Source organism: Colias eurytheme, chromosome 4 (assembly GCF_061535395.1).
Source record: "Colias eurytheme isolate Ceu_HAF_F1 chromosome 4, ilColEury1 Martin Lab GWU primary, whole genome shotgun sequence".
Lineage (NCBI taxonomy): Eukaryota > Metazoa > Arthropoda > Insecta > Lepidoptera > Pieridae > Colias > Colias eurytheme.
Window position 1 is genome coordinate 3,559,000 of NC_142983.1, and position 15,707 is coordinate 3,574,706.

Here is a 15,707-nt window from a genome sequence, read left to right on the forward strand (position 1 = left end):
CACAGAAATATCACCAAGTTTCAAATCGTGGGTAATTATTGTACCGGCGAGCCTAATTTTTTTTTTTAGTTTGTAACATTTTCGCCATTTATATTTAGAATGACAATTATGTATTTGCTATAGTAAATAATATTTTCTTTAATAATATATTCTTTGGGGAAAGTTGTTCAGTTTATGGGCTAATTACGAGACTACGAGTATTAATGGGGATTTTGTTGCGTTCTGTATATATCATTTGATAGTTCATATAAATACACAAATATCATAACAAAACAGTTTGTCAACAAACAAATTAAAATAATTAACAAAATAATAAATAAAATAATTATCAATTTACGTTATTTTTATTTTCTTTTTTGCTGATCCTACCATCTGTCAAAGTCAGCCTTGGCCGCCATTGAAGATTCGTTTCTTTATTGAACTAGCTAATACCGGAGAAAATTTCTACCCAACCTCGTGATTGAACTATTTTGCAATACCGTCATCATTGCAATTATTGATATTCAACGTTGACCATAAAAGCTATTAGTGTAAAATTACAGAAAAATGTAATACCATTGCAGCATAAAAGGAAACTAACATTGTCAACGTGGACAGGAAAATACCAAATACTAACAATTCGTGGTATAAAAAATATTGTTATCCATAATACACAATCGAAATGTAAGAGCAATTATTTTAAATATTATGTATAAGGAAATGAAAAAATAACAGTGATACAGGAAAAGGAAATCTTTTATTTCCCTTTAATGCCAGTAATGAATTTTTATTAGGACATTGCCTTTGATTGCTATTAACAACTTCACATATATTTTATTTTTTTTTTATTTAAAAGAACATTTTTTAAGGTATGTTTATCTTACGTACTACTTCACATTTCTTTTAAAAACCTTCACACCTATTATTTGCAAAAATAATTTATTCTAACGACCTTATGCTCTAAGTTGATAACTTTGTATAAGTGGGACATTCAAGGTAAAATAAATATATTGAAATAATTTGAATAACGTTATTTTTTATTATCCAAATGTAGTCATGTCACGGAGAAATGCGTTAGATCCAGCTGGGTTATCTCTCGGTACCTGCAAATTATTATTCAAATTATTGATCACATTATATAGGCATTACTTCACAACAGGAATATGGTACAAAACTATACAACCCGATCTTACTCGCTCACCATGGTTTGCTGGAGCAAAATTCAACCGAGCCGAACTAGTTACGGCGTTCCGACTCCGTTCTGGACACATCCCACTGAACAGTTTTGCATACCTTATGAAGAAAGTTCCGACTCCTAGATGTTCTGAGTGTGACATGATTGAGGATGTGTATCATATTTTGGTGGAATGTGTTCGGAATGAAGCGGAGCGATATTCATTTACATCTGTAAATGGTATATACAATTTGCGAGAGGTGGGACTGATAAATTCCTTGTTATCAAGTCCTATCTCTCATATTACTAGAAAGTTGTATAGTTTTGTACTTAAAGGAATTAGTCGTAGACCATAGATATTTTTTAGTTTGTACCTTAGAATTAAAATAGTTAAGATGTCCCTATGGGGATGACATGTTCAGTTTATGAACAAATCCCCTTTTATAAAATAAAGATTAAAAAAAAAAAACTAATTTAACACAACATAACGTAAATAAAACGCATCGCATAATTGAACGAATTAAAAATACATGTTACAAGTATGTTGTTGTATTATAATTATTTCTGTTATCTATATTCTAATGCAAAAACTAAATAACAAGTGCAAATAAATTTAAAAATCATATTTGTGTTGCATTACCTACTGGTAGATTTGTATCTACACAAGTCAATTATTATAACATTTAGATCTTTTAGATATTATAATTATATAATTTATTTTCAGTATCTTTTAGTTTGAATGTGATATATTGATACATTATTATCTATTGGGCATTGTTGTAGTCTCATACATATTAACTACTTATAAGTATGTACTTACGTACTATCATGTGAAAATATTTGCTCGGACATTATACGAATTTGATTCTATCAATTGGCTGACCTATTTGGTTTTTGTGATAAACCTATTACCCATTTACGAAGATTAGTAAGCCTTAAACGCTAAACCCCAAATATGATGAGTAGGTAGTAATTTGTAAAAAATGTCTGTCTACTAATTTTACCGGATAGCGTATTGATTGGTCCTCAGACGTCATGCGGAAGAAAAATAGATTGTCTAATCGCTTTGCCAATTGTGAAAAAGTGTATCAGATCTTAGAAGCAAAATTACAAGTAACATTAGAGATCGTTATTTCCAAGGAATTAACTGATAACTCACATTGCGGATAAAAAAAAATATAAATATGTAATACTTTTATCAAAATATTATAAAATAGAAATCGTACACTATGTCCTGCTTTATTGATCCAGAAGAATCTAAAGTTTCCGTATGATTTGTAATATCCTTCCAGCTGATTATTTTCCCAAATTGGTTGGCGGGGTGCGTTTTTATAACCTTCTGCTCCAGCCCACTTGAGGCGGTCGACCCACAGTATTTGTCCTACGAAAGTGTTCAATAATCAATAGCAAGAATGGACTTATATATTACATAGTTGCTTTTAGTTCAAATAAAGACAATACATACCTGGAGTATCACAAATAAGATCTAGATTTCCATTATATTTGGTGATGATTATGTCCGTTTCGTTTAATAACTTCTCAACTGAAATTTATATAAAAAAATATATTAATGCATTAGATTGCTAGGGAATATTCATACGTTTTCAATATTAAATTATCAGTCGAGTATAATTTAAGTCGTAGTTACGAAAAAAATATTTCTACTAACTAATATTATAGTTATAATATACTCAATACGTTTCACGGCTAAAACCCCTCATGATTAATATGAATAAAGCCAATAAACCACGGCCCCCAGTTCCCAGCGGTCCTGTTAGGCCTGACTACGGCAGCGGTCGGGGATCCGACAGGACAGGGGGTGCTAAAAATCTCTGGACGGGATCCGGCTGCCATAAAAACACTGTAAATTTTGCTACGTTTAATGTGAGAAGTCTTCTTAAAAATGAACATCTTGTGGAACTTGAAAACAGCGTCCTGAACAAAATCAATTGGACAGTTATGGGTCTTTGCGAAACACGCCGACAGGGTGAAGGTCTCACAAGACTACCGTCTGGCCACCTTCTATACCACAAAGGAAATGAGAACTCGCAGGGTGGTGTTGGAATTTTAATTAATAAATCCTTTGCACATCTTCTAAAGAGCGTGACCCCTGTTTCATCTAGGGTAATTTACGCTATTTTTAACGTTAATAGTCGTCTTAAACTAAAAGTTGTGCAGGTGTACGCACCAACGAGCTCCTGCGCCGACTTGGTTGTCGATGAATTCTATGGTCACCTAGAGGACGCTCTTAACACTTCGCCTTGCTACTATACTATTGTTATGGGTGATTTTAATTCAAAGATTGGAGAAGGATCTACAATAAATGACGAATACATAGGAAGGCATGGGTTGGGTACCAGAAATAGTAGAGGTCAATTATTAGTAAACTTTCTAATCAAACATAAATTATATGCAATGAATACATTTTTCCAAAAAAAGAATAACCGGAAGTGGACCTGGGCTAGTCCAGATGGTACTACTAAAAATCAAATAGATTACATTCTAACAAACAAGAAATACGTAATAACTGACGTCAGTACTTTAAACTGCATTAACATGGGCAGTGACCACAGGATAGTTAGAGCCAAAATCCGGTTGAATACAAAGTCTGAACGCTCAAAACTCATACAAAGAAGAAATGTTAAATATAATTTAAATGCTATATCCGCCAATACCGACCAATTTCAACAGCGTGTTCAAGACCTGCTTAGAGAGAAAAGTGTAGACGAAGACATTGACAACATAAATGATCATCTCTCAAATGCACTTAAAACGGCTGCAATGGAGTTTAGCAAACCAAAAGCCGGTAAGAAATTACATTTATTATCAGTGACCACCCAAAACCTGATCGATCAAAGACGCACTCTACTCTCTAATCACTCAAGCGACATATCAGGATTTAACAAAACAGTCAAAAGAGCTATACGGCGGGACTGCAGGAATCATATCCACGACACTATAATGGATACTATTACTAAGAACCGAGGCCCCAAAGTATTCAGAAAAAAGTTGTTAATTGGTAGCCAGCATATTTGTAGACTGAAGTCAGAAAATGGGAAAGAGACCAACGATCTAGAAAAGATTATGGAGATTGTTGAAAAATTCTATTCCGACCTATACACCTCATCATCACAACCTACTTCTATACCGGGAGACTGCAGAGCTAAATTAACGAGACACTACACGGAAGACTTACCTGACTTCAGTCTCTACGAAATAAAAACTGCCTTAAAGCAAATGAAATGTGATAAAGTGCCCGGTGAAGACAATATTCCAGTTGAACTGCTCAAAAAATCAGGCCCATTATTTCTTAAAGAACTCCAACAACTTTACAATAGTGTGCTTATACAAGGGCGAGCTCCTGAAAAATGGAAAAATGCCATAGTCACATTATTGCACAAGAAAGGTGACAAGGCCAATCTTGCCAACTATAGGCCTATATCGATCCTTCTTCACATCTATAAAGTTTTTACCAGACTACTGACAAATAGACTTGCTAGTAAACTTGACGCTGAACAACCAGTGGAGCAAGCGGGATTTAGACGCAATTTCTCAACAATTGATCACATATTTACCGTACGCCAGGTCATAGAAAAATGCGCAGAATACTGTCAGTCATTATGTGTAGCTTTTATTGATTATGAAAAGGCTTTCGACACCTTGGAACACTGGGCAGTATTCCATGCTCTACAACGCTGTCAAATTGACACGAGATATGTGGAAATTTTGAAAGAAATCTACCGCGGTGCTACTCTCCAGGTCAAACTTCATCAACTTACCCAACCTATCCCTATTCAGCGAGGCGTTCGACAAGGAGATACAATATCGCCAAAATTATTTGCAGCGGCCTTAGAGGACGTATTTAGAACATTGGATTGGTCATCAACAGGTGTGAATATCAACGGAGAATTTTTATCCCACCTACGCTTTGCTGATGATATCATCCTATTCGCACACACACCCGATGCCTTACAAATGATGATCGAGCAATTGTATAGCGCTTCGCTTGCTGTTGGATTAAAAATGAATACACAAAAAACCCAATTCATGTGCAGAGAATACCCTAACTTGAACAGCTTAGCCGTTAGGGAACACACAATACAAAGAGTAACAACATACATATACCTAGGCCAAACCATACAACTGGAAGGGGATGGGCAGACAGATGAAATAGACAGAAGAATACAACTAGGTTGGGCGGCTTTCAGTAAACTTGCCGATATCCTTAAAAACCAGAAGATCCCACTATTTCTCAGGCGGCGAATGTTCGATCAATGCGTCACACCTTCGATCACATACGGTGCAGAAACGTGGACATTGACTAAAAAAGTTACTCACAAACTGCAAGTAGCTCAACGTTCAATGGAGCGTGCCATGCTCGGAATCTCCCTTTTAGACCACATACCAAATAGAACTATCAGAAAACGTACAAAGGTTACTGATATTGTTCTCAAAGTATGCCAACTCAAGTGGAGATGGGCAGGCCACATGTGCCGAAGGAGCGACGGACGATGGGCGTTGAAAGTGGCGGAATGGAGACCATGGAGTGGTAGACGTAAGCCAGGCAAACCGAAAGCACGGTGGTCAGACGATATTTCTAAAACAGCGGGTAAATCTTGGATGCGTCTGGCCAAAGACCGAAAAGAATGGAAAAAACATGAGGAGGCCTATACCCGACTATGGGTGAATTAAGGCTTGAAAGAAAGAAAGAAAGAATATACTCAAAGTACTAAACATATAAATATCAATAGGCGGGTTCACAGAAAGTGAACATTCTCGCAAAGCAATTGCTGCGCGAAGCAGCTCTATCAGTGTGGACTTGGGTCGGCCGAGATGAAATGGCGGCACACGCGCTTCCTTCGGCTGAGCCATTTCCACACAATACTAGCAAATAGTATCTAAAGACCTTTTAATTTTGTTGGGGCGGCTATTAACAAAATATTATGATGTAGGTACGTACTTCCATCGGTAACAGGTTTCATAAAGTCTCCTCTCAAGGTGTCAAAAACTGCACTTGATTGTGATCCCCACGTAACATTTACGGGTATGTTAAGCGCTTCCTTAATTACTGTATTCATAAACACATCTAGATCTATCTCTTCCTGTGCTTCTGGTAACTTTAGGGGGTGATCTCTTATTGTCAGTTTCGTTAAAAAATCTGGAAACATTTTTCGTTAATAATGTTAATAAACGTCAAAATTAGTACCTAGTGTAGAAATAATTAGTTCCGTCGTCCTAGGTAGTCAAAGTTTTAGATACGCAATATTTAAAATACCTTCAAGATTTCTGGGCGTATCTTGGAGCCAATTAAGTGGTATTCTAGTGAGGATATTGTAAAAGTCCACATAAGTTGTTGCGCTAAACACTTGCTGCTGTGTCGCTCCCCATTGGAAACTGGATTCCCGGTAGAGTCCAGCATTAAATAGCCTTTCAGCCTCCAATGCTGATCTTTGGATGTTATCATAACCGGTCTTGTCTATAAGACCAGCGGCTAATAATAGTGGGCCCCAGGTTAAAGTAGCATCGACAGGTGATATCCAAGCATTACCCATAGCAATTCCCCTTAAATTTGATTTGATTGTCCCAGCTTCTTCTGCCTGATGAAATTAAAATTTTATGAGATTAATTCTTAAGTTTGTTTAATTAGCAGTTTGTAATGTTATTAAATTGTAACATTAGGTGATTAGTTGCTTCATAATATTAAGAAAATTGAAATTTTTACCTCGCGCATTCGAATGCCCATGTCGATAGCCATTTTACCTCCATAAGATTGTCCATATATGTACAGGGGTACATTTTCAAACATAGGATTGTTTTTATAAAACCCTCGCATTAGTTCTACGAAATCCAGTGCTAAAACATAATTTGTATGTATATATTTTTCTTTTTTAAAATATCATTCATAACTGAGGCTATGAAAATTATTGACTGCTTAAGTTAAGAAATTAATAATTATATGCATATAATATTCATTAAACACTTGACCGTAATTTGAAGCTTACTTATTGAGAAGGCACCTAGCTTTTTCCGCCTATTTTTCCCTCTCTTTCCGTTGTATATATGCTATCTCTCTCGCACATCTCTCCACCAGGTGGCGGGGCGCTCGATAATGTGCGGGCGCTGGATGTTTTTTCATTGGCGTCTAGCTTCCGCCGCGAGAAGGTTGTCTACAAGACTACAACCTTGGTGCTATTAAGTATTAAGTATTGCTTAAAGCAAGTGCTAAAAGTGTTAAAAAGTGTATCCCGTCGGATCGGTACAGTGAGTTATTTTTAATCTATTCTTATGAATTATGATATTTTACTTAAAAATGAGTAAAAATCTTTAAAGTCAACGGTATAATCGTTGGACTTTATTTAAAATGCTGAGGTTTTTAATGAATCCTTCAGCAATAGTTATTTTTCAATATGCTTAAATACTTAATAGCATGAATAAAGATATTTAAAATTAACGATACAACCGTTACATTTTACTTGAAATAGTAACTTTTCTTTTGAAATATTTCATTATGCAATATGTACTAATTAATATTTGAATTTTTAATACTGTGAGTAAAGCTATTTTAACGGTGTTACCGTTCGGCTTTACTCGAATCGTTAATATTACTTTTGTGATTATTTGATATTACTAGATATATCAAATACCCTCTCTTGTATATAGATATTTTTAATATTTTATTTCATTTTTAATAATTAATAATGTGTTTTTATTACAATGTTACAAGTGAATTTTTCGTGGAAAACACGTGGACTTTATTACATTGTCGTTATCGCTAGGAACGGTTCGGAATTCCTATCATAGTTTATTACTAAAAATTATCGAACGAGATGAGTCAGCTCCAAGAAGTCACGACATGTCAGAACATGTTGTGATATTATTTTATAAATCGTACGGGAGTTACCGCTCAACTGAATAATGATGGAATTCGCTCATGTATAGTAGATACGTACCATGAATGTACCACACATTCAAAACTATCCGTAGTCTATACGTGTCCTTTTATGAGTATTGTTCTGATCCGTTTTTATGTGAAAATAGACATATTACACACGGCTAATTTGATTGAAAATTACGTTTCCTATGTTTCAAATGATGCAACTTTTTTGTTAAAACGAGTAAGTACCAAAATTTTACAATTAAATTCTTTGGTTTACTGAACTTGTGCTGAAAGGGTTATCGTATAATATAATTATCGAGATACCTTAATATAAATTAGATTTAGATACATTTATTTCAAAGGATTTACAATTCACTTCTAACGTTTTAGAATAATATTATAAACTTGTACACCTTGACAAAAAGTAAAAAATTGCGGGTGAGTGGAGATTATTTTGTGCAATTAAATATAACGTCCTACGACGGTATTCTTGCGTTCGTAAGGAATGTTAACGGATATAAAGCAACTAAATGTTACATCGATTGCATGAATAAAAATAAATATGAATCGAAGTTCATTTTAAAAATTTAGTGAATTGATTTGAATTATAGTTAGTCCTTTTTTATATAAACATAATAATTAATTACCATTGTCAAATCAATTCTTATTTCATCCTGGACAGTTGTCGCTAACATTGGAAAATAAGTTAAAGGACCTTGTTAATTGCTATATTATTTAAATGATTATTTACTGCTAATTTTATATTAGCACTAAGGTGTATTCTTGCTCGAAGCAGAATACATAAATGTGGCCACTACTCCTCGCAGGGGTTAGCCAGGTCAAATCCACCCTCGCAGGGTGTCTCTTAAGCATTTTTTGGCAGGCCCTACTTATTTCTAGTTACAAACATCCCTCGCGCAGCTGTCGCTCGCAGGGAAATGGTGCAAATATATATCGGCCCTCGCGGGGCTTTGATTACAACCGTCCCTCACGGAAAAGATTGTGCAAATATATATCAGCCCTCGCGGGGCTTTCATTACAACAGTACCTCACGGAGACATGGTGCAAATATATATCAGCCCTCGCGGGGCTTTGATTACAACCGTCCCTCACGGAGAAATGGTGCAAATATATATCAGCCCTCGCGGGGCTTTGATTACAACAGTACCTCACGGAGACATGGTGCAAATATATATCAGCCCTCGCGGGGCTTTGATTACAACAGTACCTCACGGAGACATGGTGCAAATATATATCAGCTCTCGCGGGGCTTTGATAGCAACCGTCTCCACGGGGAATATATCAGCCCTCGCGGGGCTTTGATGGCGATTGGTGCAAATATACAAAGGATTGATCATTAAAATGATCATAGATATTTGCTTTCGTCAACGAGGACCAACGAAAGAAGTTTTGGATATGACCGTATCGGATCTTCACTCTTCTAAGGTAGGTAGAAAAAGGTTTTGAAATCTACTTCACAGTGGGTAGTATAGCAATATGACCTAATAAATACAATAAAGGTTAGAGACGTTAAATAATGGGCGCATGAAATTGATACTTCGTATCCTAAAAGTTTACGCTTCAGGAATCAGGAAACCACCATTGGTTTACCAATTATGGAAATTGGAATTGAACAAATCGTATTTACCAATGCAAAGCCTATTCACAACAAAGGAAGGCGATTCGGATCAAATATCATCTCGCAGATGATTTGTGGCGGTGGTTTCGAGGATTGTCACCAAGCCTTGTGTCAACGGTATGTTTGGTATCGTAATTCAATGGCACTAGCCGACCAATTTTCATGTAAAAACATCGGAAGAGATTTTTTAATCGCAAAGCGATTGAATGTAACAAATGACGATTGATTACGTATAGTTGACCTCTCATAGGCCTATTTTAGTTGCCCGGTCTTGTAGGCAATTTATTTGACTCGTTTTTTCAACCCATTTAAACCTCATTATTGCACCCATGAGATTTTTCTTCAGGGCTCAAACAATAAATCGCTGAGGGATTAGGATAATCGTTTGTTAGACAAGTTTCTTGTCATCCCACCAGGATTATTATATTGTATAATAAAGTTATATACAACTATAAACGTAAAACGTTTAAGTACTCAACGAATGCTGAGAATACTGACTGTTGAGTTACATAGGATAGAGGATAAATAACGGAAAGTCAATCTTTCCAAACAAAAGCCTCTTATTATTAGATATTACTTGGAACCCCTACCCTTAACGAGAAAGCTCTGCCAAATGACTTCTCATTTCTTTGCTTTGAGGGGGGGGGGGGGGGCAATAAATGAAATGCAGTAGAGACTATACGGCTTTTAAAATATAAGTCTGGTAAGCGAACTAAACTTTGCTGGTTTAGTTCTTGCTATATCGCTATCCGTGCCTGCTTCTCGTGTTTACGGGTGAATTAAGTTTATCCATAGTCATAAATGCAATGCTATACAGAGGATATACCTACTGCATTTAAAACATGACAAAGTCTGGTAAGCGAACTAAACTTTGCTAGTTTAGTTCTTGCTATATCGCTGTCCGTGGCTGCCTCGCGTGTTTACGGATGAATAAATTAATGTCCTGTCTTCGCATCCACAGCCGACTGTCATATACTGTCATAATCTTAACACAGATTCATTTGACATAGCTCCCCACGAGCTCAGTTCTTCATTTTTGCACTCGCACAACTGCGGACAACACAAGACCAATGCCTCCATTGGTAGCAGTTACAATCAAGGGCTAGCAAGGTAGGCTAGCCATATTACGGATGTTGGAACAACCGACTATATTTAGGGCAATTTTCTTTGTCCAGTGTAACGTTTAGACTGTCGAAGCATTCCTACGGAACAAAGATGGGATCAGATCTGCATCCTTAATGAAGTTAATCGAAAGGAGATACTTTCAGACGACGATAGTATTCAAAATCTACCATATTCCTGAACATAATAATGCATAGTTAAGCTTATAATCTCTCTTGCCATTATCCTGCAGCAGAATTCCTTGGCGATAATTTGTTCTCGTTAGAACGAGCGAGGGTTGTTACAATAATATGAGAAATCCTGTCAGTTACAGACCTGAACGACGCGATAGAGTACCGCTATTTCAGTAGTAGTAGCACCTAGAAGGGTGAAGGTATTCTGGAAAGCGGAACTGAAGGCCCGGTCAGCAGCACCAGCCAACTAATAGACAGTGTTCAGTGCCGCACCACTATAATCTGCAAAATGACTCTGACGGTATGAAAATGTGGAGTACATTTTCAAAATATCAAATGATATAGTTGGAATAAAAACCCTATTTGCCTCCGTCTACCCAAAAGTCATACGGAGTAGCTAGTAGTAGTTGTTTGTTTTAGAATAAGTACCTATAGTTAAAATCCTTTGTTACTGACTGGATAAAGGCTCTTTTCCTATCTGACGTTCATATAGCTGTTGACTGCCTAGTGTCATGTACAAACACTATTATTATAAATAAGTCACGTTATGTAGTCCCGAGGCTTTCGGTATATAAGTTCTGATATAAATCATAATTATATCTTAAAACCGAATTGATTAGAAGTAACGTACTTGGCTGTAGTAATTGTAGTTTTGGGACACAGATAAGCTCCTTATCATTTTAGTCTCTTGAGTTCAATATATTTTTGTTTTCAGTACAGAGTTTATGACCTATCAGTTTTAAATAAATAATTCATGCATTGTACTGAAAGTACTAGCCATGTTTAGATTATGATCGGTGGCGTTGGCTCTAAACATTAATAGATATCGCACGGTTTGGTTGGATGTTAAAAATCTGTATTATAATTAAAACTGTTTACCTGTTTTGATATTTTATTGCCTTATTCAAGGGGTGACCTTTTTAAATTTATTTTTGACCCCAAAAGTAAGGACCAAGGTCTCTTCTTGTCTGCTTGTATCAGGTTGGGTTAAAACTGTGTGAGTTGAGACAGGTGGTAATATTATGTTAAGATGATTCAATTGTGCTTCTGCAGAGTTCTAATTGAATAAATAAAGGTTTGAGTTTGTGGTATTTTTGCCTCGTCGGGATCAGCTTTTGCTTCATTTTGTAAGTAACATCTAAATGCTTAATTGAAAGTCGTTACTGGCGCTTTCGCAGATTTACGCTAAAGATAGTGGAAATTGTAGTAACTTTAACTTTTCAAGCCCAAAAGGTTAACTAAGGTACACTTGAACCAATCTCATAAGTTCTAATACTTTTAATCATTATGATTAACTTTTTGGTTCTTATTTGATTAACTTTTCATCTGGGATTGTTAATATATTATATAATATAAAAATTTGTGTGATTTATTGGTAGGTATACTATCTGCACACCTTACTCTTTCAAATAAAGAAATAAGTAATTACTTATGTTTTCAAATTCACATTGGCGTCCATATATTCTACACCAGGTGGGTAACAAACGGGTCTCAATAAGTAAGCTTCAAATTACGGTCAAGTGTTTAATAGCTGTGTTTTACCTGAAAATAAAACACATATTAAATACTTACCTATATTTGAAGCTTACACTTAACGTCCACCTGTTGTGGATTTCGACTCAATGAAAAAACATCCAGCGCCCGCACATTATCGAGCGCCCCGCCACCTGGTGGAGAGATGTGCGAGAGAGATAGCATATATACAACGGAAAGAGAGGGAAAAATAGGCGGAAAAAGCTAGGTGCCTTCTCAATAAGTAAGCTTCAAATATAGGTAAGTATTTAATATGTGTTTTATTTTCAGGTAAAACACAGCTATTATGATATTTTGTGATTGTGTTACATAATAATAGGATGATTACACAAAAATAATGCTGAGGTTCTGTACCGCATTGTTAGAAAATTAAGTACATTGATTAATCATATTATCCCAAAAATTAGATGAGGTATTTTTATTCGGGAAGATGAATTGTATTAAAGAATTTTTTTTGGGTTGCATAAAGAAGATTATATTTACCTATTTCATCGTTACTTTTGGTTAGAAACCTTAATTCATCGACGTAACTAAATCCAGTTCCAACGGGATTATCCACGAAAAGTACATTGAAATTTTTAATCTAAAATAACACAATACATAGAAAATGAAAATGACCTATCACTATTTGCATAATATGATAAATTCAAAGCATGGAAAATGTTCCTAGAAAAAATCTAGATTCCATTGAATCATAAGTATCTATAAAAAATTAAAATTTTATAAATGATTAACGAATGCTTTTAAAGATTAGAAATTTAAAAATTGTAATCCGTAAAATATGATCTCTTACCCAAGTATAATTTCTTTCTTGCAACGTGAGATCGAGGGGTCCTAGAATATCAAAATTACCGATACCAGTCGACGATCCTCCGGGTCCACCTTGCAGCCATACTATTAATGGCCTTTCTGTGTAATTCTTGACGTCAGCCGTGGTATAATATAGCCAATAAAACATATGGGCGCCCTCACGGACGTCCACATAACCGAAGTCTTGTTTGTAATCACCATATTGTGCTGTAATTACATTATATTCTAGTTGATATGATTTTGATTACGCAATAAAGGTATAGAAAGAAAAATAGAAGGAAAAATTCAATACATAAAACACGATTCGAACCTAAATCACTAGAAATAGGTTGCAATATCTTTATTGAAACAAGCACTGATCAAAACTATTCCCAAACAATACCTAATGATCAACGTAATCTATCATATGAGAAAAAAAAATCTATGAATCTCGAACGTTATGTGACAATTTTGAAAAATCAGTTAAGATTGTAGGTACATTTAATACATAATATGCTATACCTTGAACACAATAGGGTGAAAACAATGATAAAATCAACAAGCATAACAACATAGCGATTATAAAGCATCGAAAGAACTAATATAGTTATTTAATTGTATTAGTAGCCATTGCTTATCTAGGTTTATTAATTCATATCTTATCACTATAATATTCGGTCCAATATGTTGAATTTAATGTAACTACTCGTATTAGCAGTATCAGTATGACTCAAAATGTTGACAAGAGGTAGGTAGTGATTTTAATTACCTCATATTTAAATCACAAAAATCCGTAATATATACCTTTATTTTGCTAAATATAGATTTTATCACATAATAATGATCAATATAAATCGAATAAATTTATTTTATACTTGCTTATTAACTTAAATATAAATAATACTTAGTTAACGAGTTTTCGGAAGGTGTGACCCCGAGAAGTTTTTTTACGATTGATTTTGTTAATTTACTAGTAAGTAACTAATCTATTAAGTGAATAACTGAGATTTAAACTGAGAGATAAAAATTAACATTAAATATAAACTACATAATATATATTATTGAAATAATAAATTTCCCGTGGTGTGAAGGGCAGATCGCCCAAGTCACCTGACACAGATATTTACATTGCAAATAGTTATTTGAACTTACTGTTATTCATACCTATCTATGAATTTCAGGATCATCCAAATTTGCAATATTATGGTATATGCTAATTTTATGTCAATAATTTATTACCATATTAATTAAGGACGTGCAGTTATAAAAATTAAAAATGTAAGAGATTAGGTAGGGTACTAATTATTTAGTGGGCCCTAACAATACCCAAGCAATATTTTAGTATACAGAAGTAGGTAGGTAATTTGAATTTCGCTTTATTCTACAAAGCTTAACATTTGCATTATATTCGGTTTTATTTAAATATTTCAAATTGTATATAAGTCGACACACATGTAACGGATAAAAAATGTTAATATTTTACATTGTTCATTTTTGGAATGACTTGCTTATTTAAATTCGAAGCTCTGAATTATTTAAAGCGTGAAATTATACAAGTTTTTCATAATTATTTTAGCAACAAAGTAACACATATTATTAGTCATATACATGTACTATAAGAAATAAATCAATACTTATGTACCTCATCTGTTATGCCATATATTCTCCGCTTTACAAAAGATGGAGGCAATAGACGGAAAACATTCCCAAGAATTTTCCATTGAAATTGGATGGAGTGGATTTTTATGCATGTTTCTTTTAGTACCCGTACACAAAAAGCATGTTTATTGGTATTATTAATTATGATAATATATTAACGAACGTTATTACTAGATATATTAACAACTTTCACATGCTTCAAACACTCGAGTGATATCTAACAATCGGGAAAAAAGTGTTTATTTTCATTCTAGACCTATTTTTCTGAGTAGACCACTCATAAAGATAAAGATAAGTTTTATCTCGTTGCGTGATTTATATGTTTCAATGTTAAGGTTTAATTTCCTCTTAAAACATCATGGATGTTGGATATCTTATTGGCTTGCGTAAATAAATGCAACTCTAGCTGTAGCTCGCGTTAAGGGTAGAGCTGAAAGTAGCGAAGTTGATTTCGGCTCTACCCACTCTACGTCTACCGGCGTCATTACAGCCTTTGATTCAGGTTTCAAGTTTTAATTTTTTGTTTTGTAAGACTTATTCTTTAATTATAACAAACAAAAATTTAATAAGTTTAGACAATGAACTTGAAAATTTGAATTAATATAATTGGCTCAAAATTGTCTCGCAAATAATGAGAGCATTGTCTACAAGTAAAACTAGTTTTTTATAGTATAGTATGAACGTTTTTAATTTCCTCTTACGATAAAAAAGTAATGAAAATTTTATTTCCGAGGTGTGTATCATGTATTCATTGAGTATAGA

General features: G+C 34.5%; 1 protein-coding gene across 1 annotated transcript; it reads right to left on the reverse strand.

Annotated features, from left to right (window-relative positions):
• Window positions 1-995: 995 nt before the first annotated feature.
• On the reverse strand, window positions 996-13,875 carry LOC149908834 (retinoid-inducible serine carboxypeptidase-like). The gene is made up of 9 exons (XM_090120400.1): window positions 13,809-13,875; window positions 13,291-13,514; window positions 12,981-13,080; window positions 6,876-7,006; window positions 6,429-6,750; window positions 6,114-6,311; window positions 2,619-2,696; window positions 2,380-2,534; window positions 996-1,082 (listed from the first exon to the last, which is right to left on the reverse strand). The coding sequence occupies exons 1-9, from the start codon at window positions 13,858-13,860 to the stop codon at window positions 1,020-1,022; spliced, it is 1,323 nt and encodes a 440-aa protein (XP_089976526.1). The 5' UTR covers window positions 13,861-13,875; the 3' UTR covers window positions 996-1,019.
• Between the last annotated feature and the right edge of the window lie 1,832 nt (window positions 13,876-15,707).